Raw genomic sequence first — 26,798 nt, 5'->3', positions numbered from 1 at the left:
CAATAGGGCTGCAGTTGGATGACAGAGGTTGCTGAGGATTGGGAACCCAGTCCCGTTTCTCAGGTGAAAGTTTTCATTTGTGAACACATTCCAGAGTGCCATCCGTAGATGTACTGAACAGGCCCTCACCATCAAATGGGAGGTCTTCTATTCTCAGCTTGGTTTCCTGATGAAGACCTGAAGTACGAAGCCATACATGGCATCTGAGAGAAATGGCAGCTGCCACTGCTTTGGAACCACAGTGGGCCATATTAATTTGCTGGAATGCTAATCTGTGGGCTTCCATTCTTAACATCCTCTGGAAGGCCACTCAAAGAGAATGTGCTGCAGAGGAGTAAATTCTCTGACCGATAAGTTAGGTTTAAGTTTTCCCTCCGTGTCTACAGGGGAAGAATGAGGCTTCTGCTTTGTTTTCAACTGGGATGCTTCCACTATGATTGGTGTGGGATTCTTAAAGAAGAAGGAGCAGTCCTCTTCCTGATCATTATAAAGGATGTGGGCAGGAGTGTAGAAGATTTTGCCCAGGATTGTTCAATGCAGGAGTGTCAGAAGTATTGGGATGGTGACTGGAGGTGCTAAATCTGGTTGCACTCTTTTGAAGACTGGTATCGAAGGGATCTCCCCTTCATGGATCACTGCCTTGTTGTGGCAAAGGGGCTTGCATAACTCAGTGAAGCCATAAGCTATGCCGTGCAGGGCCACCCAAGACGGACAGGTCATGGCAGAGACTTCTGACAAAATGTGGTCCACTGGAGAAGGAAATGGCAACCCACTCCAGTATTCTTGCCAAGAAAACCCCATGGAACGTATCACAAGGCTAAAAGAGATGACGCCGGAAGATGAGACCCTCAGGTCAGAAGGTGTCCAATATACTACTGGGGAAGAGCAAAGGGAATTTCCAAGTAGCACGAGAAAGAGTGAAGCGGCTGGGCCAAAGCTGAAAGGACACTCAGCTGTGGATGTGTCTGGTGGTGAAAAGAAAATCTGATGCTGTAAAGAACAATATTGTTTAGGAACCTGGAATGTCAGATCAATGAATCAAGGTAAGCTGGAGGTGGTCAAACATGAGATGGCAAGATTGAACATTGACATCTTGGGAATCAGCGAACTACAATGGACAAGCATGGGCGAATTTAATTCAGGTGACCATCATATCTACTACAGTGGGCAAGAATCCCTTCGAAGAAATGGAGGAGCACTCATAGTCAATAAAAGGGTGGGAAAAGCAGTACTGGGGTACAATCTTAACAATGATAGAACGATCTCAGTATGAATCCGAGGCAAACCATTCAACATCACAGTAATTCAAGTCTATGCACCAACCACTGAGGCCGAAGAAGCTGAGGTTGATTGGGTCTATGCAGACCTACAACACCTTCTAGAACTAACCAAAAAAAGATGTCCTCTTCATCACAGGGGATTGGAATGCTAAGGTAGGAAGTCAAGAAATCACCGGGATAACAGGCAGGCATGGCCTTGGTGTACAAAATGAAGCAGGACAAAGGCTAATAGAGTTTTGCCAAGAGAACACGCTGATCATAGCAAACACTCATTTCCAACAGCACAAGAGGCGACTCTACACATGGACATCACCAGATGGTCAATATCGAAATCAGATTGATTATGTCCTTTGCAGCCAAAGATGGAGAAGCGCTATACAGTCAGTAAAAACAAGACCTGGAGCTGACTGTGGCTCAGATCATGAGCTGATTCTTGCAAAATTCCGGCTTAAATTGAAGAACGTAGGGAAAACCACGAAACCGTTCAGGTCTGACCTAAATCATATCCCTGATGAATATATAGTGGAGGTGAGGAATAGATTTCAGGGATTAGACCTGATAGACAGAGTGCCTGAGGAACTATGGACGGAGGTCCGTAACATTGTTCAGGAGGCAGCAACTCAATCCATCCCAAAGAACAAGAAATGCAAGAAAGCCAAGTGGCTGTCTGATGAGGCTTTACAAGTAGCTGAGGAAAGAAGGGGGGGGGGGGAAAGCAATGGAGAAAGGGGAAGATATACCCAACTGAATGCAGAGTTCCAGGGAATAGCAAGGAGAGACAAGAAGGCCTTCTTAAATGAACAATGCACAGAAATCGAGGAAAACAACAGAATGGGAAAGACAAGAGATCTCTTCAAGAAAATCGGAGATCTCAAGGGAATGTTTTGTGCAAAGATGGGCATGATAAAGGACAAAGAAGGCAGGGACCTAACAGAAGCAGGTAAGACTAAGAAGGGGTGGCAAGAATACACAGAAGAACTATACAGGAAAGATCTGAATGTCCCTGATAGCCATGATAGTGCGGTCACTGAACTTGAGCCGGACATCCTCGAGAGTGAAGACAAGTGGGCCTTAGGAAGCAAGACTAACAACACAGCTAGCGGAGATGACAGTATTCCAGCTGAGCTATTTAAAATCCTCAAAGATGATGCTGTTAAAGTGCTGCACTCAATATGCCAACACATTTGGAACACTCAACAGTGGCCACAACACTGGAAAAGGTCAGTTTACATTCCCATTCCAAAGAAGGGCAACGCCAAAGAGTGTTCAAATTACCGCACAATTGCGCTCATTAAACATGCCAGCAAGGTGATGCTCCAAATCCTCCAAGCCAGGCTTCAGCAGTATGCAAACCGAGAACTACTGGAAGTACAAGCTGGGTTTCGAAGAGGCAGAGGAACTAGAGATCAAATCGCCAACTTTCGCAGGATCACGGAGAAAGCAATAGAATTCCAGAAAAACATCTATTTCTGCTTCATTGACTATGCTAAAGCCTTTGATTGTGTGGATCACAACAAACTGGCAAATTCTGAAAGAGATGGGGGTACCAGATCACCTTACCTGTCTCCTGAGAAACCTGTACGAGGGTCAAGAAGCAACAGTAAGAACCTGACATGGAACAACCAATTGGTTCGAAATTGGGAAAGGAGTACGACAAGGCTGCATATTGTCGACCTGCTTATTTAACTTATATGCAGAGTACATCATGAGAAACGCCGGGTTGGATGAATCACAGGTCGGAATTAAGATTGCTGGGAGAATTATCAACAACCTCAGATACGCAGATGATACCACCCTAATGGCAGAAAGCAAAGAGGATCTAAAGAGCCTCTTGTTGAGGGTGAAAGTGAAGTGGTGTAGTGAAGTAGTGTAGTGGTGAGAGTGACGGACTGGGAGCCGGGAGATCCGGGTTCTAGTCCCCACTTGGCCATGGAAGCTCACTGGGTGACTTTGGGCCAGTCACAGACTCTCAGCCCAACCTACCTCACAGGGTTGTTGTTGTGAGGATACAACGGTGAGGAGGAGGATAATGTAAGCTGCCTTGAGTTCCTTGCGAGAGGGAGAAAGGTGGGGTATAAATGCAATCAATCAATCAAGAGTGTAAAAGCTGGTTTGAAATTCAATATTAAAAAAACGAAGATCATGGCATCTGGCCCCTTCACTTCCTGGCATATAGAAGGGGAAGAAATGGAAGCAGTGGCGGATTTTATTTTCTTGGGCTCCAAGATCACCGCAGATGGTGACTGTAGCCATGAAATTAAAAGACGCTTGCTCCTTGGGAGGAAAGCTATGGCAAACCTAGACAGCATAGTAAGAAGCAGAGACATCACCTTGCCGACAAAGGTCCGTCTAATCAAAGCTATGGTTTTCCCAGTAGCAACGTATGGCTGTGAGAGCTGGACTATAAGGAAGGCTGGGCGCCAAAGAATCGATGCTTTCGAACTGTAGTGCTGGAGAAGGCTCTTACGAGTCCCCTGGACTGCAAGGAAGTCAAATCAGTCCATCCTAAAGGAAATCAACCGTGAGTGTTCATTGGAAGGACAGAGACTGAAGCTGAAGCTCAACTATTTTGGCCAACTAATGCGAAGAGAAAACTCTCTGGAAAAAAACCCTGATGCTGGGAAAGACTGAAGGCAAAAGGAGAAGGGGATGGCAGAGGATGAGATGGCTAGATAGCATCACTGATGCAATGAATGTGGACTTGAGCACGCTCCAGGAGACAGCGCAGGAGAGGAAGGCCTGGCGTGCTATGGTCCATGGGGACACGAAGAGTTGGACACGACTGAACAACAACAACATCGAAGGGATCTAAACCTCCAGCCCAAGTCACAGAATCATAGAATAGTAGGGTTGGAAGGGTCCTACAAGGCCATTGAGTCCATCTCCCTGCTCAATGCAGGAATACAAGTCAGAGCATCCCTGACAGATGGCTGTCCAGCCTTGTCTTGAATGCCTTCAGTGTGGGAGAGCCCACTACCTCCCTGGGTAATTGGTTCTACTGCCGTATTGCTTAAGTGATTTACTCATTCTCAGGATCTGCTCCACATAAAGTCTAATGTCATCCAATGGAGAAAGCAGATTTTGGTCACCTGCCATGGCATCTGGTGAGGAAGTCAATGCTTGGATCAAGGAGGTGGAGGAGGAATCTGAACAGTAGTTGTCCTGCACTGAGGAAGGTTCATTAGTCAGCATTTGAGTGTCCAGAGATAGTGATGGTTGAGTGAACTGTACCGCTGGTGGAGACTGCGTAGTTGCTGGTGGGTATGGAAGTTTCTTCAGGAAAACATCCTGAAAGAAGTTACCTGGAAGAGGAGGACAAACGCAGGCTCATAAAAACTGGTATTGTAGTAGATTCTGGTAACTGGGTTTTAGGCAGTTTCAATAAGGTTTGAGAGAATGTTGCAGGTTAGGAGTCGCTCTAGGTCATTCCGAGTGAGGAGGGGAACGAGAGTGGTGATGGTGGGGGTAGAATTGTGGGTAATGGGTGTCCCTGTATTCATACTGATGCTATCTTGGTGGTGAACGGTCATCATCATCATAATGAGGTAAGCTGTAGTAATGGAGTTATCTACGGCTCTCCCGTGGCATGTCATATTGGTGGGAAGAAAACCTCCAGAGGGTAGCAAAGAAGCTGGTGAGGCCCACTGGTACTGAGGGGACCTGTATTTTTGTGGGGATGGATCCTGAGGCTCATAGCAGGATTCTGGGGAGAAATGTTCCTAGGACTCACTGTCTGTTACCAAACCAAGCCACTGGGTATCATCTGGGGGTCGGACGTTGTAACTTTTCCCTTGGAGGTTGTAACTTTTCAAGGAATGGTGTCAGTGGCTGCATGGGCGTTGGAGGTGCCAATTTGGCTGGAGAGAGTTGGACCGGTGTTGGAGCAGGCTCAGATTCAATGTCAGGTTCGGTCCTATGAGCCGTCTCTGCCTTTTTTGGTCAGGGGATCAGAGGATGAGTGGGCCATTTTTATCATCATCATCATCATCATCATTATTATTTTAATTTCTATACCACCCAATAGCTGAGGCTCTCTGGGCAGTTCACAATGATTCACAAAACAAACCCTACAGCATGATAAACATTATGTAACATTAAATAATACGATATTATAATAAAACATAGTCTAAAAATATTTAACGTACAAAATTTAAAACCATATGTATAGCTAAAAACCATTTCAAACACTTTCAATAACAGACTTATTCCAGGATTTCATCTGCTTGACCTGTTCAGTATCGACTATCAATGCCAAAGGGCCAGTCTTGAGCTGTTGGTCCAGGGGGGTGGCCGAAGGAGTCAGTACTGGGACAGACGGGAGTCCCCAATACCAGGGACAGCTGCCCTGAGGCACTTTCCATAGTGCTGCATACCAAAGGAAGTTGCGAGAGAGCCAGAGGTGACTTCTTGCAGATGGAGGCCAAAGCAGTATGCAGGGGCCAGTTCCACGTGGCTGAATTTGCTGCATTTAGGGCTTGCTACCAGAGCAGGGTGTGAAGGTGTGCTGTTCTGTTTTTCCTGGCCTGCTTAGTGAAAGCTTTGCAGTGGATGCAGGAGTCTACATCATGTATCTCTCCAAAGCAAACTAGGCAGTCTGAATGCCTATCAGTGAGTGGTATTTTCCCCCCACACTGGGTGCAATTTCTGAAGCAGGCCTTGGAAGCCATGTGCCCCTGAGGGACAGAAAAAAGGAGAAGTAACTCAGCCAGAATAGGAAAGAGAAGAGAGAGAGCAAGGGTTCTTTGGTTTGTTTTTCATTTTTGAATTTGCCATGAGGCGAGAGAACGTTCCAAATGCTGCTAGTTGCTGCAGTGGACAAAAAGGAACTGAGAGGCAAGCAGGAGCCATGCCCAGAAAGTGCTCAGAGGAGTAGGAACGGCTCCCACCTAAAGCTATGTTTAGTCTAGAGTTGTACAGGTGGGGAGAAATGCTGGACCGAATAATTCCATTGCCCAGCACTGCTCTAAGCCCTTCTCAAGACAAGGAAAAAACAAAGATCTCTCTCACTCTCTCTCTCACACACACACTCTCTCACACATACACACATGCACGCACTAAACAGTGTGCCTGCTCTTGCTTTTTACCTGTGAAAATTCACTCAGAGCTGTGAGAGTCATTCACAGTTAATTTATCATCAAAGGGGAGGAAAGGAACAGAATGTGGATGCCCTTGTAAGATTCTCAAAGCATCTTTTTATTCATTAAAAACAGAGGATTAGACTGTTTGAACATGAGATGGCATAAGAGACAGCAGTTTCCCCCTCACCCTTCATTTTAATTGGGGCCACTGCAGTACAACACGTTCCCTTGGGGAATCTTTTTGAAAATCACAATGCAAACCAGATTTAAGGCACCATTTTGTAAGGTTGGGAACAACAGAGGCAAAAGCAGACTCACATGCGCTGAAGAGAATCAAGGTCAGTGAGGCTTGAGTTCTCCACAGCTGCTGCCATGCCATGAATTGCAGGATCTGCTCCAAAATCCTAAGCATCTCGCCTTTCTTTTTTAATATAAGGAGCATGTTTCTAGCCCTCTCTTGGATCTCTAGTCTGCAGAAGATCCTGAACCAGTGATATGACAACTACCAGAAAGGGGTTCAGCCTGTTTACCAAGGGTGGGGAAGATGTGCCCCTCCAGATGTTGTACTGCAACTCACATCAGCCCTAGCCACCATAACCAATGGTGAGGGATGGTAGGAGTTGTAGTCCAACAATAACTGGACAGCCACACATTTCCCATCCCTGCTGTACACCACCACCAAGCTCTGGCCAAGAGCAAAGAACTGAAGAACAGCCAGGCAGGTCAGCAAATAACCTTCCTGAACAGCAATACGCTCAAGCCGGAAATGCGATAAGGCCTCAACCCAATAAAAGCTTCTCATTTTGCTCTGTAGTCTGAGCAATAAGCCTGCTCAACTTGTTACCACCGGATTTACCAAGTTTACCACCAGGTTTACCACCCTCCCAGTGTCTTCTGAAGACCCAGGCCCTCCTGGCTTGGCCGGAGTTGGGTCTGACAACGTAGGACTGGAGACTAGTAATGGGACCCAGATACTTTACTTTTAATCACCATGGTGGCAAGTTGGATGGGGGCGCAGATGGCCTGCTCTGGTGCTCTTCAGTGCCACCACTGCACAGCGCCACAGAGTGGTGCTGCAGCTACTAGCTCAGCAGGGAGTCATACGACACAGTGGGCCAATAGGTTCCACTGGGTGCTATAAAGCTGTTAATTCGGGCTCCTTCACCTGAGCTGCATATGGCAGGCAACAGGAGAAATAACTCCCTCCGAGCAATAGCTCTTTGGCTCCTGTCCAGCAGCCAGGTGTTTATGATATCTCTGGGGATGTGTAAGGTGCTTGGGGACACAAATCAGGGCCTCGCGCAGTAAAATCCAGGTGCCTTATTCCTTGCGCCACTGGGATAGCTCTCATACTGAGGAATTACTGCCCCAATGACTGCATTTATGCCTAAGGTTAGGAAGCTCCTTGATGTAACTGATTATATGGATGGTGGGGCCAGCCCAGCATGATCATTTATGATAAATGGCAGGCATCACATGAAGAAACAGCACGAATGTTTCTCATCCAAATTAACAGGAGTCTTTTTTGGGTTAAAATATTCAGCAATCTTTAAGCAACCCCCAAAAATGTTTTGTTCTCTTTCGCAATTCAGATTTAGCACACTCCATTAAAAAAAAAAAGGTGGGGGGACATGAAGAGCTTTTAATATATTCTGTGCCTCAGCTTTTCTTCTCTATCCTGACATTTTCTGTTTCAGAGTTTTTAAAATAAAAGCCACTGTTGTGACAATTCTTTACCTCCTGGGCAGCCAAGATAAACATCTTAGGACTGCAGTGGTTCAATTGATTCATCAGCGCTCCGTGTAAGGGCTCTCATACTGGCAACATCTAAGTTTTCCTGCCTTTTGTGCATTCACTTACATTCCTAGGGACCTTGCTAAGCATTTCCACATTTGAATTTGCCTTCCATCTCCTTTTCAAGAAGTTCCATCTCTCCCTGGGACCTCCAACAGGGCAAAGAAAGGTCATTTGAGTACCTGATTAACTGGTGTGCACATTTATTTGGTCCCTGAATTCCATACAATTTTGCTCAAAGCACTCTTCAAGAGAGACAGCTCAATAAAGTTCCTAGAGGCTGACTCTCCCATCCATCCCATCACCCATCCTCAAACCTCTTACCTCTCTTTTTGCTAGTGAAAACAAAAGATGCTCCAGGTGAAGGGCAGCCATGGAGTGGCGAGAAAATAATAAACCTACAACTGTAAATAACTGAAATCAGCAGATGGAAGATGAGTCCTCAGAATAGTGGTTTTAAAGGCACCTCTGTTATTTTTCTTCACTTAAATCTTGCATTGTCACCCACGGAGTTATATTTAGTTGCAAAGCAGCCAGAGTGTAACACTGGTCACACACAGACAAAACTTCTCACTGTGGAAATCTGGCCCACGTTTACCCAAAAGATAATTGATTGAATCCAGACTAAGTTAGGTGAACGTGAGTCCCACTGAAATCAATGGGATGAATCATGACCAATTTGTCCCATTGATTTCAATGGGACCAAAGTTCAACTACCTTAGTCTGGATCCAGCCCAATCTCTTCCAATGTATACTCCCTGAAGTTTCGACAACTGGCTAAGAATGCTTTCTTAATCATATAGTTGTTGTTGTTGTTCAGTCATTCATTCGTGTCCGACTCTTCGTGACCCCATGGACCATAGAACGCCAGGCCTTCCTGTCCTGCGCTCTCTCCCGGAACGTGCTCAAGTTCATATTCATTGCATCGGTGATGCTATCTAGCCATCTCATCCTCTGCCGTCCCCTTCTCCTTTTGCCTTCAGTCTTTCCCAGCATCAGGGTCTTTTCCAGGGAGTTTTCTCTTCGCATTAGGTGGCCAAAATACTGGAGCTTCAGCTTCAGTATCTGTCCTTCCAATGAGCACTCACGGTTGATTTCCTTTAGGATGGACTGATTTGACCTCCTTGCAGTCCAGGGCACTCGTAAGAGTCTTCTCCAGCACCACAGCTCGAAAGCATCAATTCTTCGGCGCTCAGCCTTCCTTCTAGTCCAGCTCTCACAGCCATACATTACTACTGGGAAAACCATAGCTTTGATTAGACGGACCTTTGTCAGCAAGGTGATGTCTCTGCTTCTTACTATGCTGTCTAGGTTTGCCATAGCTTTCCTCCCAAGGAGCAAGCGTCTTTTAATTTCATGGCTACAGTCACCGTCTGCGGTGATCTTGGAGCCCAAGAAAGTAAAATCTGTCACTGCTTCCATTTCTTCCCCTTCTATATGCCAGGAAGTGATGGGGCCAGATGCCATGATCTTCGTTTTTTTAATGTTGAGTTTCAAACCAGCTTTTGTACTCTCCTCTTTCACCCTCAACAAGAGGCTCTTTAGATCCTCTTTGCTTTCTGCCATTAGGGTGGTATCGTCTGCGTATCTGAAGTTGTTGATAATTCTCCCAGCAATCTTAATTCCGACCTCTGATTCATCCAACCCGGCATTTCTCATGATGTACTCTGCATATAAGTTAAATAAGCAGGGCGAAAATATGCAGCCTTGTCGTACTCCTTTCCCAATTTTGAACCAATCGGTTGTTCCATGTCTGGTTCTTACTGTTGCTTCTTGACCCTCGTACAGGTTTCTCAGGAGACAGGTAAGGTGGTCTGGTACTCCCATCACTTTCAGAATTTGCCACAGTTTGTTGTGATCCACACAATCAAAGGCTTTAGCGTAGTAATGAAGCAGAAATAGACGTTTTTCTGGAATTCTCTTGCTTTCTCCATGATCCAGCGAATGTTGGCGATTTGATCTCTAGTTCCTCTGCCTCTTCGAAACCCAGCTTGTACTTCCGGTAGTTCTTGGTTCACATACTGCTGAAGCCTAGCTTGTAGGATTTTGAGCATCACCTTGCTGGCATGTGAAATGAGCGCAATTGTGCGGTAATTTGAACACTCTTTGGCGTTGCCCTTCTTTGGAATTGGAATGTAAACTGACCTTTTCCAGTCTTGTGGCCACTGTTGAGTGTTCCAAATGTGTTGGCATATTGAATGCAGCACTTTAAGAGCATCATCTTTCAGGATTTTAAATAGCTCAGCTGGAAGACTGTCATCTCTGCTAGCTTTGTTGTTACTAATGCTTCCTAAGGCCCGCTTGACTTCACTCTCTAGGATGTCCGGCTCAAGTTCAGTGACCGCAATATCATGGCTATCAGGGACATTCAGATCTTTCCTGTATAGTTCTTCTGTGTATTCTTGCCACCTCTGCTTAATCTCATCTGCTTCTGTTAGGTCCCTGCCTTCTTTGTCCTTTATCATGCCCGTCTTTGCACAAAACATTCCCTTGAGATCTCCAATTTTCTTGAAGAGCTCTCTAGTCTTTCCCATTCTGTTGTTTTCCTCGATTTCTTTGCATTGTTCATTTAAGAAGGCCTTCTTGTCTCTCCTTGCTATTCTCTGGAACTCTGCATTCAGTTGCATATATCTTCCCCTTTCTCCCTTGCTTTTCGCTTCCCTTCTTTCCTCAGCTACTTGTAAAGCCTCATCAGACAGCCACTTGGCTTTCTTGCATTTCTTGTTCTTTGGGATGGATTCAGTTGCTGCCTCCTGAACAATGTTACGGAACTCCGTCCATAGTTCCTCAGGCACTCTGTCTATCAGGTCCAATCCCTGAAATCTACTCCTCACCTCCACTGCATATTCATCAGGGATATGATTTAGGTCATACCTGAACGGTTTAGTGGTTTTCCCGACGTTCTTCAATTTAAGCCAAAATTTTGCAAGCAGCAGCTCATGATCTGAGCCACAGTCAGCTCCAGGTCTTGTTTTGACTGACTGTATGGAGCTTCTCCATCTTTGGCTGCAAAGGACATAATCAATCTGATTTCGATATTGACTATCTGGTGATGTCCATGTGTAGAGTCGCCTCTTGTGCTGTTGGAAAAGCGTGTTTGCTATGATCGGCGTGTTCTCTTGGCAAAACTCGATTAGCCTTTGTCCTGCTTCATTTTGTACACCAAGGCCATGCCTGCCTGTTATCCCGGTGATTTCTTGACTTCCTACTTTAGCATTCCAATCCCCTATGATGAAGAGGACATCTTTTTTTGGTGTTATTTCTAGAAGGTGTTGTAGGTCTTCATAGAACCGATCAACCTCAGCTTCTTCGGCATCAGTGGTTGGGGCGTAGACTTGAATTACTGTGATGTTGAATGGTTTGCCCTGGATTCGTACTGAGATCATTCTATCATTGTTAAGATTGCACCCCAGTACTGCTTTTCCCACCCTTTTGTTGACTATGAGTGCTACTCCATCTCTTCTAACGGATTCTTGCCCACAATAGTAGATATGATGGTCACCTGAATTAAATTCGCCCATGCCTGTCCATTTTAGTTCACTGATTCCCAAGATGTCGATGTTCAATCTTGCCATCTCATGTTTGACCACCTCCAGCTTACCTTGATTCATTGATCTGACATTCCAGGTTCCTAAACAATATTGTTCTTTACAGCATCGGATTTTCTTTTCACCACCAGACACATCCGCAGCTGAGTGTCCTTTCGGCTTTGGCCCAGCCGCTTCACTCTTTCTGGCGCTACTTGGAAATTCCCTCTGCTCTTCCCCAGTAGTATATTGGCCACCTTCCGACCTGAGGGGCTCATCTTCCGGCGTCATCTCTTTTAGCCTTGTGATACGTTCCATGGGGTTTTCTTGGCAAGAATACTGGAGTGGGTTGCCATTTCCTTCTCCAGTGGACCACATTTTGTCAGAACTCTCTGCCATGACCTGTCCGTCTTGGGTGGCCCTGCACGGCATAGCTTATGGCTTCACTGAGTTATGCAAGCCCCTTCGCCACAACAAGGCAGTGATCCATGAAGGGGTAATCATATAGGCTATGTCCCAAATCTCATTCTCTGTTCAGACATCACACCTAGCCATGATTATGTTAACATAATTCAGACCCCAAGCCATGTTTTGAACTCCCAGTCAGGCAAACTATGGTTTAGAGCTGCATGTTCGGCTTGGTTTTCCATCTGTGCAGTGCTCCTCTCTCAAGCTGCAGTTGCCTCTAAAATGTCTGAGGTGACAAACCATTGCTGTGCAACTATGGAAGCACAAACTATTGTTTGCAACCCCACTTCAAAACATAGTTTTAGATTCTAGCTTTCCACCCAATCATATACTATGGTTTGGTAATTCAGGCATGATATCAAACTACAGAAACCATTACTGATCGTGTTTTTAGCATTTTTAAGAATACTAAGTGATTTACAGCTATCTTACAACACAGGTGAGGCTAAGAAATTGTGACTTGCTCAAGGGCGCTCCTTGGCTCAGCAGGGATCTGAAACTGGGGTTCCCAATCTAAAATGCCTGGCCAGTGGTTCAAACTATACCATAAAATCTTTACAGCAGTCAAGATACAACTAATGGAACTTTTTAATTCCTTTCACAAGATCTTATAGTGATAGAATGCAATTGCGTTGAAATATGACTGGCAATTAACTGTTGAAAAATAAGACTAACAGAAAAACTTGAATATTGCTTTAAGACACAGTTACTACTCCTACCATGACTTAAAGCATGTGAAACCAGTTACACTACTAAATATACAACATGCAGGGCCACACACACTAATTCATGAAATGCAAATAGGCACGGGCGGTCATCGTTGCTCAAAACGCAAAACTAGAAATATCTCAAATGCTTGGACTCCTAGAAATGTAATGCTAACTCTTACTATTTTAAAATATTTATTCAAGCTTTTGCAAGTCTGGTGCATGAAAGTTTGATGCTGGCATCTACCTAAATGCTAGAATTATTTTTCAAGCCTTGTCAATATGCTTTCTCTGTAGAATCAAGGATACATTTTGTCAACGATGGGAAAAAATATGAGTGCATTTATTGGTGAACGTTTTACCCAGCTAAGTTACTTCCTTTGATTTTTCAAAACAATTTAATTACTATCACCACTCAATAGCAAAAGAGGAATAGATCAAATTGTGGATCCTATTAGAAGAGATAAATTACATTACAGGATACCCTAGGGAGCACCTCTGAGTTCATTACAGCAAAGTTAGTCCTCCGGCCCTCCACAAATCCATGGCAATAGAATTAGGTAACAGAATGGCTGATATTCCACAGAATCTTTGCTGAATGGAATGGAGGGAAGGTAATGCGCAACCTTCAAACGTAAGCTTCAGGATCATCCAAATCAGCAATAATTATGGGAGAATTCCTGGATTTTTTTTCACGGAGCCAGATGGGCGATTAATAAATTTAATAAATAAACAAACAAACTAAGGAACTCTAATGAGGAAACATTTACACCTAAAGCAATTCAGAAAGTTTGAACAGCCTTTCATAATCTTGGATCACCAGATGGTGCTAGACTTCAGCTCCCATCACCAGCCAGCATGGCCAATGATCAGGGATGATGGGCTTTGTAGTCGATCATCATCTGGGGAGCCACACTTAGGGAAAGCTGGTACGAGAATGGGCATGCAACAGAAGAAAATACCTGCCACTTATACAGTAGGGGCTTTTCATGTATTATATTTTCAGCACATTTAATTGCTACTATACCGATAAGTTTGCTTATGTCGTATTCAGAAATTACATCAGTGGCAATTCATGGCAAAGTTAATAATGGTAGCCTATGAAGAACTGTTTCTGCAGAAGGTGGGGCTGCCTTCTATAGAGAGAGAAACCACTCGCTTTTGGCAGGTTGAAGATAAGTGATTAGATCCCAAATAGCAGAGAAACACTAAACACAAACTGAACAGTCACATGGGAACATGCATTTGAGAAAACTCCAGGGGTAATAAATAAATCCTGGAATCACAAAAAAACATGACTATAGCAACTCTCTTCCAAAAAGGGCTCCTTTTGTTATCCAATTTTACCAGATCAATGAAGCTAACTATACTGTAGCTCTTTCTGTATGGTAAAATTGTATGTGAGTTGCAAGTTGGGACTGCTCTGACTGAATGGCTTCTCCATACTAAAAAAAAAAAAAAAATCCCTACACACACAAAGCTAAACGTCAGGAAGAAGCCAAGGCCAAAACCCGTCTTTCTGATATCTGAGCGTTCTATGTTACAGAAGTTTATTTTCTTTCTTTTTAAAATTCAGACAGGTTTTTGTGCTTTTAAACCGACATATTTGGTGAAGTGCATTTTAATCTGGTGGCCGCAGCTTATCTCTTTCCTATTGATGTTTTAAATTGTGTTTTAATTGATGTGTTTTTATGTTTTAATTATAGTTTTGTATTTTATCTGCATTGTTATTGTTAGGCACCTTGAGCAATATTTTTTTGGAAAACCAGGATATAAATTAAATAAAAACAATAACTTTGTATGGAGAGGAATCATGTCAGCAGACCCCACCTGCAGTCTGAAGTGGTACAGCCCAGGCACGGGGCTTTGCAGTCCAGTGAGAATTTGGCGTCTGAACATAGAAAGTTTCACCATATAGGCAGTCTTACCTGTATAGGCCATGTTCTTAGGGTTTCCATACGGAGCCCCAGGTTGAACAGGGCTGTACACAGGATTCATTGTGGAAGACGTGAAATCTCTGAAAGAGAAAGGGAAAATGGAATGTTGAAAAACCAGCCCTATTTTTCCCCACTTGCAACAGGACAATCAAAGTCAAAGACAGACAGCTGACAGATAACAAAGGATTCGGAAAAAATGGACACAGAAGAATGTTGTCTAAAAATCTATAAAACTTTTTTAAATTTTAACCGAAAGACTTTATAGTAAGACGGGCGAAAGATGAAGGAGATAATATCCAAATTTCTATGCTCGAATGGAAACAATTTCTCCCTATATATGAATATCAGAGAAAACTGCTAAAAAATGACAAGATGGCAGATTACCCCACTGACAATATAATAAACATTACAATATTTATCGATGGACATGTCTAAAAAAACAAGGGGATTTCTACAATATGTGGTGAACATGTCCTTCCCCTAAACAATACTGGAGGAAAATAAAACCCCAATAGAGAACTTACTGGGCTTTACCATCAGGTGTGATCCTCTACGCTTTCTTTTAACTTATAGGAAAATAAATACAAGAAGAACATCAAGCTATGACAGAAGCCACTACGATGCTAAATACTGAAAATTACCCCAAAAAACAAATATATATGAATGGATAGATCAACTATGGGATTCTGCAGCAATGGCTAATATGACATCTTTTATAAGAGAAAAAGAAAACTGCCAGAAATGGAACAAGTTTACGAATAATTAGGCACCATTTGTTAATTGCTGTGAAGTTTATTTTTTAATGCCAAGCTTACATTTATGTTTTAAGGTAAACAATTCTGGCAAATACACTAGTAAGTTGTGACTTTTCAGTTAAGAGCACTGGCAGTATTCCGTATCCATTCAGTAAGTCTTGATTCACGTATACCGTCAGTTTATATTTTTGTGTAAATTGTACATGTTGCGCTTTCTTTTTGTATAACTATCCTCGGAAATAATATCTATTTTTTAAAACCTTATAACCCACTTTTTTCCAGGAAAAACTTAAACCAGCATACAACAGTAAAATATGCATACAATATAACCAAATCAATAAAATGCATGAAAGCAACTACTCTGGATGGAAGTTTACAGCTCATCTTAGATGGGGTTGCACTCCCCCTAAAAGACCAAGGGTGTAGTCTGGCTGTCCTACTGACCCTGCGCTAGCTGGGGGTGCTCAGGTGGCTGTGGTATCCAGGAGTGTGCTTTACCGCCTTAGGCTGGTACGCCACCTGCAGCCATATCTAGAGAGAATGGACTTTGCCTTGTTATCCATGCACTAGTGACATCCAGTGAACCGAGTGGTTCAAAATTGGGAAAGGAGTACGATAAGGCTGCATATTGTCACCCTGCTTGTTTAACTTATATGCAGAGTACATCATGAGAAATGCCGGGTTGGATGAACCAGAGGTCGGAATTAAGACTGCTGGGAGAATTATCAACAACCTCCGATATGCAGACGATACCACCCTAATGGCAGAAAACGAAGAGGATCTAAAGAGCCTCTTGGTGAGGGTGAAAGAGGAGAGTGCAAAAGCTGGTTTGAAACTCAACATTAAAAAAACGAAGATCATGGCATCTGGCCCTATCACTTCCTGGCATATAGAAGGGGAAGAAATGGAAGCAGTGACAGATTTTACTCTCTTGGGCTCCAAGATCACCGCAGACGGTGACTGTAGCCATGAAATTAAAAGACGCTTGCTCCTTGGGAGGAAAGCTATGGCAAACCTAGACAGCATAGTAAGAAGCAGAGACATCACCTTGCCGACAAAGGTCCGTCTAATCAAAGCTATGGTTTTCCCAGTAGTAATGTATGGCTGTGAGAGCTGGACTATAAGGAAGGCTGAGTGCCGAAGAATTGATGCTTTCGAACTGTGGTGCTGGAGAAGACTCTTACGAGTCCCCTGGACTGCAAGGAGGTCAAATCAGTCCATCCTAAAGGAAATCAACCCTGACTGCTCATTGGAAGGACAGAGACTGAAGCTGAAGCTCCAATATTTTGGCCACCTAATGCGAAGAGAAAACTCCGTGGAAAAGACCCTGATGCTGGGAAAGACTGAAGGCAAAGGAGAAGGGGACGGCGGAGGATGAGATGGCTAGATAGCATCACCAATGCAATGAATATGAACTTGAGCACGCTCCAGGAGAGAGCGCAGGACAGGAAGGCCTGGCGTGCTATGGTCCATGGAGTCACGAAGAGTCGGACACGACTGAACGACTGAACAACAACAACAAAGTGACATCCAGGCTGGACTACTGTGATGCGGCTGCTCAAGTGTTGGTTGGGGCGAGACAATCAGATCATATAATGCCTACGCCTACCAGTGAAACTTCTGAACCCAATTAAAGTGCTGGTTTTGACCTTTAAAGCCTTAAATGGTTTGGGACCAAAAAATATGAATGACCCTTATCAGCCTGCCTGCACTTCAAGATCAGCAAAGAGGCCCTTCTCACTTGCCCCCCTGTGAGGGCAATTAGGTGGGTGAGGACAGGAAAGAGGGCCTTTTCCACAGTGGCCCCACACCTCTGGAATGCGTTGCTTTGGGGATCCACCAGATCCCATCACTGTTGGCTTTTAGGAAGGCCCTGAAGACTTAGTTGTTCCACTCTGCCTTCCCTTGATTATGTTTTCTCAGACTGGGTTGTAGCTGCAGCTGTGTTGTAGGTGTTGGCTTATGCTGGTGTTTGTTGTTCTCTGGAACGTTTGCTGTTTTTACTACTGCATCGGTTTTTATTACATGAATGTTGTTGTTGTGCACCACCTCAGGAGGACTCCTGCCCTGAAAGGTGGCCTAGACATATTTTAGATAAAGATTAAATTAAATTAAATTAAAAAATCCAGGATCAACAACAACAAAAAGCAACTGTGGGCAAGAATCCCTTAGAAGAAATGGAGCAGCATTCATAGTCAACAAAAGGGTGGGAAAAGCAGTACTGGGGTACAGTCTCAAAAATCTCTGTCATCCAACTCAGGGCTGCAGTTGGATGACAGATGTTGCTAAGGATTGGGAACCCAGGCCCGTTTCTCAGGTGAAAGTTTTCATTTGTGAACACATTCCAAAGTGCCATCCGTAGATGTACTGAACAGGCCCTCACCATCAAATGGGAGGTCTTCTATTCTCAGCTTGGTTTCCTGTGAAGACCTGAAGTACGAAGCCATACATAGCATCTGAGAGAAATGGCAGCTGCCACTGCTTTGGAACCACAGTGGGCCATATTAATTTGCTGGAATGCTAATCTGTGGGCTTCCATTCTTAACATCCTCTGGGAGACCACTCAAAGAGAATGTGCTGCAGAGAAGTAAATTCTCTGACCGATAAGTTAAGTTTTAAGTTTTCCCTCCGTGTCTACAGGGGAAGAATGAGGCTTCTGCTTTGTTTTCAACTGGGATGCTTCCACTATGATTGGTGTGGGATTCTTAAAGAAGAAGGAGCAGTCCTCTTCCTGATCTTTATAAAGGATGTGGGCAGGAGTGTAGAAGATTTTGCCCAGGATTGTTCAATGCAGGAGTGTCAGAAGTATTGGGATGGTGACTGGAGGTGCTAAATCTGGTTGCACTCTTTTGAAGACTGGTATCGAAGGGATCTCCCCTTCATGGATCACTGCCTTGTTGTGGCAAAGGGGCTTGCATAACTCAGTGAAGCTATGCCGTGCAGGGCCACCCAAGATGGACAGGTCATGGCAGAGACTTCTGACAAAATGTGGTCCACTGGAGAAGGAAATGGCAACCCACTCCAGTATTCTTGCCAAGAAAAACCCATGGAACGTATCACGTCCTTCCAAAGAGCAGTCAGGGCTGATTTCCTTTAGGATGGACTGATTTGACCTCCTTGCAGTCCAGAGGACTCGTAAGAGTCTTCTCCAGCACCACAGTTCGAAAGCATTGATTCTTCGGTGCTCAGCCTTCCTTATAGGAAGTGTATAAGTGTATAGGTGTATTCCTATAAGTGTATAGGAAGTGTATTTACCAGTAGCCATACGTTGCTACTGGGAAAACCATAGCTTTGATTAGACGGACCTCTGTCGGCAAGGTGATGTCTCTGCTTCTTACTATGCTGTCTAGGTTTGCCATAGCTTTCCTCCCAAGGAGCAAGCGTCTTTGAATTTCATAGCTACAGTCACCGTCTGCGGTGAGCTTGGAGCCCAAGAAAGTAAATCTGTCACTGCTTCCATTTCTTCCCCTTCTATATGCCAGGAAGTGATGGGGCCAGATGCCATGATCTTCGTTTTTTTAATGTTGAGTTTCAAACCAGCTTTTGCACTCTCCTCTTTCACCCTCAACAAGAGGCTCTTTAGGTCCTCTTTGCTTTCTGCCATTAGGGTGGTATCATCTGCGTATCTGAGGTTGTTGATAATTCTCCCGGAAATCTTAATTCTGACCTGTGATTCATCCAACCCAGCGTTTTTCATGATGAACTCTGCATATAAGTTAAATAAGCAGGGCAACAATAAGCAGCCTTGTCATACTCCTTTCCCAATTTTGAACCACTCGGTTGTTCCATGTCCGGTTCTTACTGTTGCTTCTTGACCATCGTACAGGTTTCTCAGGAGACAGGTAAGGTGGTCTGGTACTCCCATCTCTTTAAGAATTTGCCACAGTTTGTTGTGATCCACACAATCAAAGGCTTTAGCGTAGCCAATGAAGCAGAAATAGACGTTTTTCTGGAATTCTCTTGCTTTCTCCATGATCCAGCGAATGTTGGCGATTTGATCTCTAGTTCCTCTGCCTCTTCGGAACCCCGCTTGTGCTTCCAGTAGTTCTCGGTTCACGTACTGCTGAAGCCTAGCTTGTAGGAATTGGAGCATCACCTTGCTGGCATGTGAAATGAGCACAATTGTGCGGTAGTTTGAACACTCTTTGGCATTGCCCTTCTTTGGAATGGGAATGTAAACTGACCTCTTCCAGTCTTGTGGCCACTGTTGAGTGTTCCAAATATGTTGGCATATTAAGTGCAGCACTTTAACAGCATCATATTTTAGGATTTTAAATAGCTCAGCTGGAATACTGTCATCTCCGCTAGCTTTGTTGTTACTAATGCTTCCTAAGGCCCACTTGACTTCACTCTCGAGGATGTCCGGCTCAAGTTCAGTGACCGCACTATCATGGCTATCAGGGACATTCAGATCTTTCCTGTATAGTTCTTCTGTGTATTCTTTCCACCTCTGCTTAATCTCATCTGCTTCTGTTAGGTCCCTGCCTTCTTTGTCCTTTATCATGCCCGTCTTTGCACAAAATGTTCCCTTGAGATCTCCGATTTTCTTGAAGAGATCTCTAGTCTTTCCCATTCTGTTGTTTTCCTCGATTTCTTTGCATTGTTCATTTAAGAAGGCCTTCTTGTCTCTCCTTGCTATTCCCTGGCACTCTGCATTCAGTTGGGTATATCTTCCCCTTTCTCCTTTGCTTTCCCCCCCCCCTTCTTTCCTCAGCTACTTGTAAAGCCTCATCAGACAGCCACTTTGCTTTCTTGCATTTCTTGTTCTTTGGGATGGATTGAGTTGCTGCCTCCTGAACAGTGTTATGGACCTCCATCCATAGTTCCTCAGGCACTCTGTCTATCAGGTCTAATCCCTGAAATCTATTCCTCGCCTCAACTGTATATTCATCAGGGATATGATTTAGGTCAGACCTGAATGGTTTAGTGGTTTTCCCTACGTTCTTCAATTCAAGCCGAAATTTTGCAACAAAAAGCTCATGATCTGAGCCACAGTCAGCTCCAGGTCTTGTTTTGACTGACTGTATAGAGCTTCTCCATCTTTGGCTGCAAAGGACATAGTCAATCTGATTTCGATATTGACTATCTGGTGATGTCCATGTGTAGAGTCGCCTCTTGTGCTGTTGGAAATGAGTGTTTGCTATGATCAGCGTGTTCTCTTGGCAAAACTCTATTAGCCTTTGTCCTGCTTCATTTTGTACACCAAGGCCATGCTTGCCTGTTATCCCGGTGATTTCTTGACTTCCTACTTTAGCATTCCAATCCCCTATGATGAAAAGGACATCTTTTTTGGTGTTAGTTTAGAAGGTGTTGCAGGTCTGTATAGAACTGATCAACCTCAGCTTCTTCGGCCTCAGTGGTTGGGGCATAGACTTGAATTACTGTGATGTTGAATGGTTTGCCTCAGATTTGTACTGAGATCATTCTATCGTTTTTAAGATTGTACCCCAGTACTGCTTTTCCCACCCTTTTATTGACTATGAGTGCTACTCCATTTCTTCTAAGGGATTCTTGCCCACAGTAGTAGATATAGTGGTCACCTGAATTAATTTCGCCCATGCTTGTCCACTGTAGTTCGCTGATTCCCAAGATGTCGATGTTCAATCTTGCCATCTCATGTTTGACCACCTCCAGCTTACCTTGATTCACTGATCTTACATTCCAGGTTCCTAAGCAATATTGTTCTTTACAGCATCGGACTTTCTTTTCACCACCAGACACATCCACAGCTGAGTGTCCTTTCCGCTTTGGCCCAGCCGCTTCACTCTTTCTGGCGCTACTTGGAAATTCCCTCTGGTCTTCCTCAGTAGTATATTGGCCACCTTCCGACCTGAGGGGCTCATCTTCCGGAGTCATCTCTTTTAGCCTTGTGATACGTTCCATGGGGTTTTCTTGGCAAGAATACTGGAGTGGGTTGCCATTTCCTTCTCCAGTGGACCACATTTTGTCAGAACTCTCCGCCATGACCTGTCCGTCTTGGGTGGCCCTGCATGGCATAGTGTATGGCTTCACTGAGTTACGCAAGCCCCTTCGCCACAACAAGGCAGTGATCCATGAGTAGTTGTTAGTATTATATTGTTATTATTAAGAGCAAGAATAACAAACAGGATGGTCAAAAGTCCTTTTAATTTTAACTGTATTTACCATTTATGGCACAGAGCTGCAAAGAAACATTTTTATAGCTAGATATTACAATTAGATAGTGTATTTAATACTGAAGATTTAAAGCCTTCAGTTTAATCCCCTTAAATTCTTCTCATGCTGGCTTGAAAGTCTTATACCTTGCCTCTTAATTGCAGAGAAAGAATTACAAGAGAGTTTGGTTTCAGTACTATGAAATGATGCTTGTTCCAGGGCCAAACCTGGAACAATTAACCTATTCCACTAGGAGGAGTCCGTGCCAAGAACAGCTGAGCCGTTGTCAGGGAGCTGGGGTCAAAACACAAAATATTTGGGCCACATATGCAAATTGTACATTGCTTATTATAACATCCATGTTATAGGAAATACATCATGTCCATATCATAAAACAGCTTTATTTATACTGCCAGTGCTATGTGGTGGCTAAAGTACTGGGACTGGAATAAAAGAAATCTAGGTTCAATTTCCCTCTCAGCTATGAAACTCTAGATGGCCTTGGAGAAGTCATTTTATCTGAGACTAATATACCTTCCTCACAAGTTTATTGGAACCACAAAAAACAACCACCACCACCCATGAAAGTAGGAAGGCCACCCTTTAACCTAGGAAATTATAGACTGTGCAGCCATTCACAAGGACACACCACACTCCCAATTTGTGAACTATGGTTACGAGATCAGGAACATTACATCCATACCAGGCCTACATCTACACCACCCTGTGTTCCACGGAGAAAGAACAGATAGAAATGAAATGCTTACATTACATGAAGATGGAGATGTTGACTACTGAAAGAATCTACAGCCCACCATTTCCAGATGCTATTAAATCAAACTGAGTGCTCGGCGGGGGGGGGGGGGGGGCTTGGGCCCAGCTCTGGAGTTCAACCTTGGCAGCACTGAGGAATTGCCAAGCTTTCATGGCCTACTTATGTTAAATACAGACACCGTCTGGCTGGATGCAGCTCAGTTCTTCATAACAAAAGCTAGCTTCAAATTTATCTCCAATACCAGACTAATATACTAACAAAAATATTTGCACACTGACAGCATGTTTAGTACTCTCTAAAATGTTGCAGCTACAGGCAAAGAACAGCCTTATTTTTTAAAAATTGCTCTTCTGCCCATTATCTTACTAATAAAAGATGATTAGAAAGAGCCAGTATCTTTTTTCTCTGGATTTTATTTAGAGAAAAGCAAGGAACCTGGGAATTTGTGTCTAGCACTGTCAGTTAAGCAACTGCTCAGTTAATTATCTTAATGAAGCACATTCTTAGCTCTGATTAGTGGAGGGAAAAATCAGTCATTAAGCTTTATTAGGCAAAACATTTGTCTCCACAGCTACCTAGACAGTTTTAAACATGGTACCCATTCACCACTTCTGGATTTCTTTTTAAAAGGTGTTCACGTCATAAAATAATAATTCAAACATACAACAAGGTGGACATTTATGAGTGATGAGCAATTTGTTAGATCATTAATTCTTTTCTTTTAACCTCCATATTGTAAACAAGTCAAATGTTAAGCCTAGCAACAATTGGCTTGACAATTAGCACCTAATTAATTAGCTTTCCTGCTACTTCCAAGTTAACATTTTATTAGCAACTCTCCGAAGACAGAGAATATGGAGGCTATTTAAAAAAAAAAAAGTGCAGAGACAGAAATCCAACAGTCCAAAGCAAGGAATATTTGCAAAACCCTCTTTGCAAAAGTGTAAGAAGAGTTCCCTGCATGAGCACTGCAAAAATTTATCCGCCGTGTGATGTTACAGCCCAAGATTTACATGTTGCACATGCCGAGTTTATGGCCCTCCCAGCAATTTCAACTTGGCACTCTTGCTCGTCTGCAGTATTTTTTGTTACTGTATTTATAGAGCCATTAAGGTTACACGATAATATATATATGCACTGTGGCTGTTATTTTTGCTGCGGGGACCATAAGTCTCAATTTCTTGAATTGTGCAAGTTCAAAATTCTGCACCAAAGCACTTGTGATATCTTCTGACACTGTAGACTCTGTCTTTAATAGATTTAAAAGAGGAACAACCTCAAACAGAAACGTTACAGATACTTGTACACTATGGATTCAGTGTTAAAGTAGTTTAATAATCATGCCTTTCCTCCCAAAAACTACAGTTGAGAATTTTATTAGGAACTCCTATACCCCCCATCATACAACACACACACACAGTGCAGCTCTCCAACTTTCTTGAGGAGATTCCAGAAGAGTTAAACTGACATAAAGTACATAGTGCAGATTTGCCTTTGGTGTGTGCAAGGTTTCCTCCAATCTTTAGTTCATCTACCTGAGAAGATAGGGTCATGAGCTCTAAACATTATGGAGAAAGTGAACAGAGGCTGAAAAGTTTTTCCTATCTTTCAAAGGGAGGCACTTAACAGAGGGCAATTTGGTATTTCCTCACCAGGTGCCCTGGCCCACAGTCTACTGGGTTTGAGTGTGTTTACTTAAAAAGTGGGTGCTTGAGACAAAATAGGGATTCTATTGGTACACCGCCCACCCCACTGCCCAACAGTCTCCCTTCCTGAGCTAGCCGGGGTGATCTTGGCAGCAGTGAGGGAGTCCCCTCAGCTTGTTCTGCTGGGAGACTTCAACATCCATGTTGAGGCTGCCCTGTCGGGAGTGGCTCAGGACTTCATGTCCTCCATGACGACCATGGGTCTGTCCCAAGTGGTTTCTGGCCTCACTCATATAGCAAGTCACACTCTAGACCTAGTTTTCTAGGCTGAGCAGGATGACGGTGATCTGGGAATGGAGGAACTTTCTGTTGTTCCATTGTCATAGACAGATCACTACCTGGTGCGGTTTAGACTCACTGGAACTCACTGCCTCTGCAGGGGTGGGGGACCAATTAAGCTGGTCCGCCCCAGGAGGCTGATGGATCCAGATGGTTTCCTGATAGCTCTTGGGGATTTTCCTGCTGCCTCGGCAGACAATTCTGTCAAAGCCCTGGCTGATCTGTGGAATAGGGAAATGACTAGGGCGGTGGACACAATCGCTCTTGAGCATCCCCTCTCACGGAGTGGAACCAAACCAGCACCCTGGTTCTCTAGGGAATTGGCGGCGATGAAGCGAATGAGACGGAGACTAGAGCAACGTTGGCAGAAAACTCAGAACGAGTCCGATCGAACACGGGCTAGAGTTTATTTGAAAGCCTACTTTGTGGCAGTGAAGGCAGCAAAGAAGTCTTTCTTTTCTGCTACCATTGCACCTGCAGGGAGCCGGCCAGTGGAGCTGTTTCAAGTGGCCAGGGACCTTCTACATCCTGGCCCATGTGATAAAAATTCCGACTACTCGACAGCCCGCTGTGAACAATTTGCTCAGCACTTTGCAGATAAAATTGCTCGGATCAGTTCTGACTTGGATGCTGTAGTTGATGCAGATCCTGTGGATGTCACTTTGGCTCCTGCTTGTTCAGTGTTGATGGGTTCTTTTCAATTTGTGCACCCGAGGATGTGGACAAGATCCTTGGTGTGGTGAGAGCCACCACATGTATGCTGGATCCTTGCCCCTCCTGGATTATTAAAGAGGCTGGAGGAGGACTGGCTGAGTGGACAATAGGAGTGGTTAATGCCTCTTTGGAACAAGGTATTGTTCCATTATGCTTAAAAGAGGTGGTTGTGAGACCTCTGTTGAAGAAGCCTTCCCTGAATTCCACCATACTAGATAACTGTCATCCAGTCTCTAACGTACCATTTCTGGGGCAAGGTATTAGAGCGTGTGGTGACCTCCCAGCTCCAGGGGTTCCTGGAGAAAACCGATTACCTTGATCCATTTCAATCTGGTTTCAGGCCTGGGTATGGGATGGAGACAGCTTTGGCTGCCTTGGTGGATGACCTACGCCGGGAACTGGACGGGGGTAGTGTGTCCCTGTTAGTTCTGCTGGACCTCTCAGCAGCATTCGATACCATCGACCATGGTATTCTTCTGGGATGCCTCACTGGGATGGGACTTGGGGGCACTGTTTTACAGTGGCTCCATTCCTTCCTAACAGGGCGAACTCAGAAGGTGGTGTTGGGGGATGCCTGTTCGACTCCGTGGTGTGTTTCCGGAGGCAGACTAAAACATTCTTGTTCCAGCAGGCTTTTGGGAAATAGTTGGAACTGGGGGTAAGCTGCTAAAATGCTGTTTTAAAATGCTGTTTTAATGTTTTAATATAATTTTAATTATATTGTTGTTTAATTTATATTTTAACTTTTGTATATTTCCATACGTTTTAATTGTATCTGTTTTAATTTTTGTAAGCCACCTTGTGTCCCAGTACTGGGGAAAAGGTGGGACATAAATATAACAATAATAATAATCTGCAGTTATCCTTTTTTACTTCAGATATTACACTAGTGCAAGTGGCTGAATCACTCTTAAATGCAGAAAAGAAATGTTAATTCTAAAAAGATGTGTTCAGCACAAAATCTGTTTTATTTCCCTCAAGATAAGTCTCTTCATGTCCATGCGTTTACTTTTAAAACTTTTAAAACAAGCATAAGCTCACACTTTCTAAAGTCTTGTTTGTGGCCATGAAGACCCATGTGCCTCATGGGCAGGTTCAAGAAAGTCAACAGAAACAGAATTAAAAGCAGCAGCAGCTCCTGATGAACATGAACAGGAAGCCAGATTCTGGCTGAACTTCAGGAAAAACTTCCTGACTGTCAGAGCAAGACGACAATGGAACCAATTACCTGGGGAGGTGGTGGGCTCTCCCACACTGGAGGCATTCAAGACGAGGCTGGACAGCCACCTGTCAGGGATGCTCTGACTTGGATTCCTGCATTGAGCAGGGGGTTGGACTCGATGGCCTTGTAGGCCCCTTCCAACCCTACTATTCTATGATTCAATGATTCTCCATTCAGAGACTAACTGCATGCTACCCCCACTCCCACCTTCCTAAAACCTCCCTGAAACTCTACTTGTTCCGAAAGCTGTCCTATGTAATTTATGTAAATAAAATTCTTCATTAAAAGAAAAATAAAATCACATCACTAGCTTACCATGCATCTACTCTAAACCCAATTCAATTCAATGCACATCCATTTCGTGCACATCCTTATGCAGTAAGAACGCTTGAAAACTGTCTAGAACAGGGGTGGCATCCAG

At 44.0% G+C, this 26,798-nt stretch overlaps 1 protein-coding gene across 10 annotated transcripts in view; it reads right to left on the bottom strand.

The window, feature by feature from the left end:
• Positions 1-26,798, bottom strand: part of FAM168A (family with sequence similarity 168 member A) — a 281,858-nt gene that overhangs the window by 156,975 nt on the left and 98,085 nt on the right. For all 10 annotated transcript variants that reach the window (XM_084842397.1, XM_084842406.1, XM_084842396.1 and 7 more), the window contains one exon: positions 14,783-14,871. In XM_084842397.1, coding sequence (XP_084698523.1) covers positions 14,783-14,871 — 89 coding nt within the window. The remainder of the gene's footprint in view (positions 1-14,782; positions 14,872-26,798) is intronic.

Source organism: Heloderma suspectum, chromosome 3, assembly GCF_057233095.1.
Source record: "Heloderma suspectum isolate Gila_16-S chromosome 3, 16-S_ref, whole genome shotgun sequence".
In the NCBI taxonomy this organism is placed as follows: domain Eukaryota; kingdom Metazoa; phylum Chordata; class Lepidosauria; order Squamata; family Helodermatidae; genus Heloderma; species Heloderma suspectum.
The sequence above is the reverse complement of the archived record's forward strand: the minus strand, read 5'-3'. Positions and strand labels throughout refer to the sequence as shown.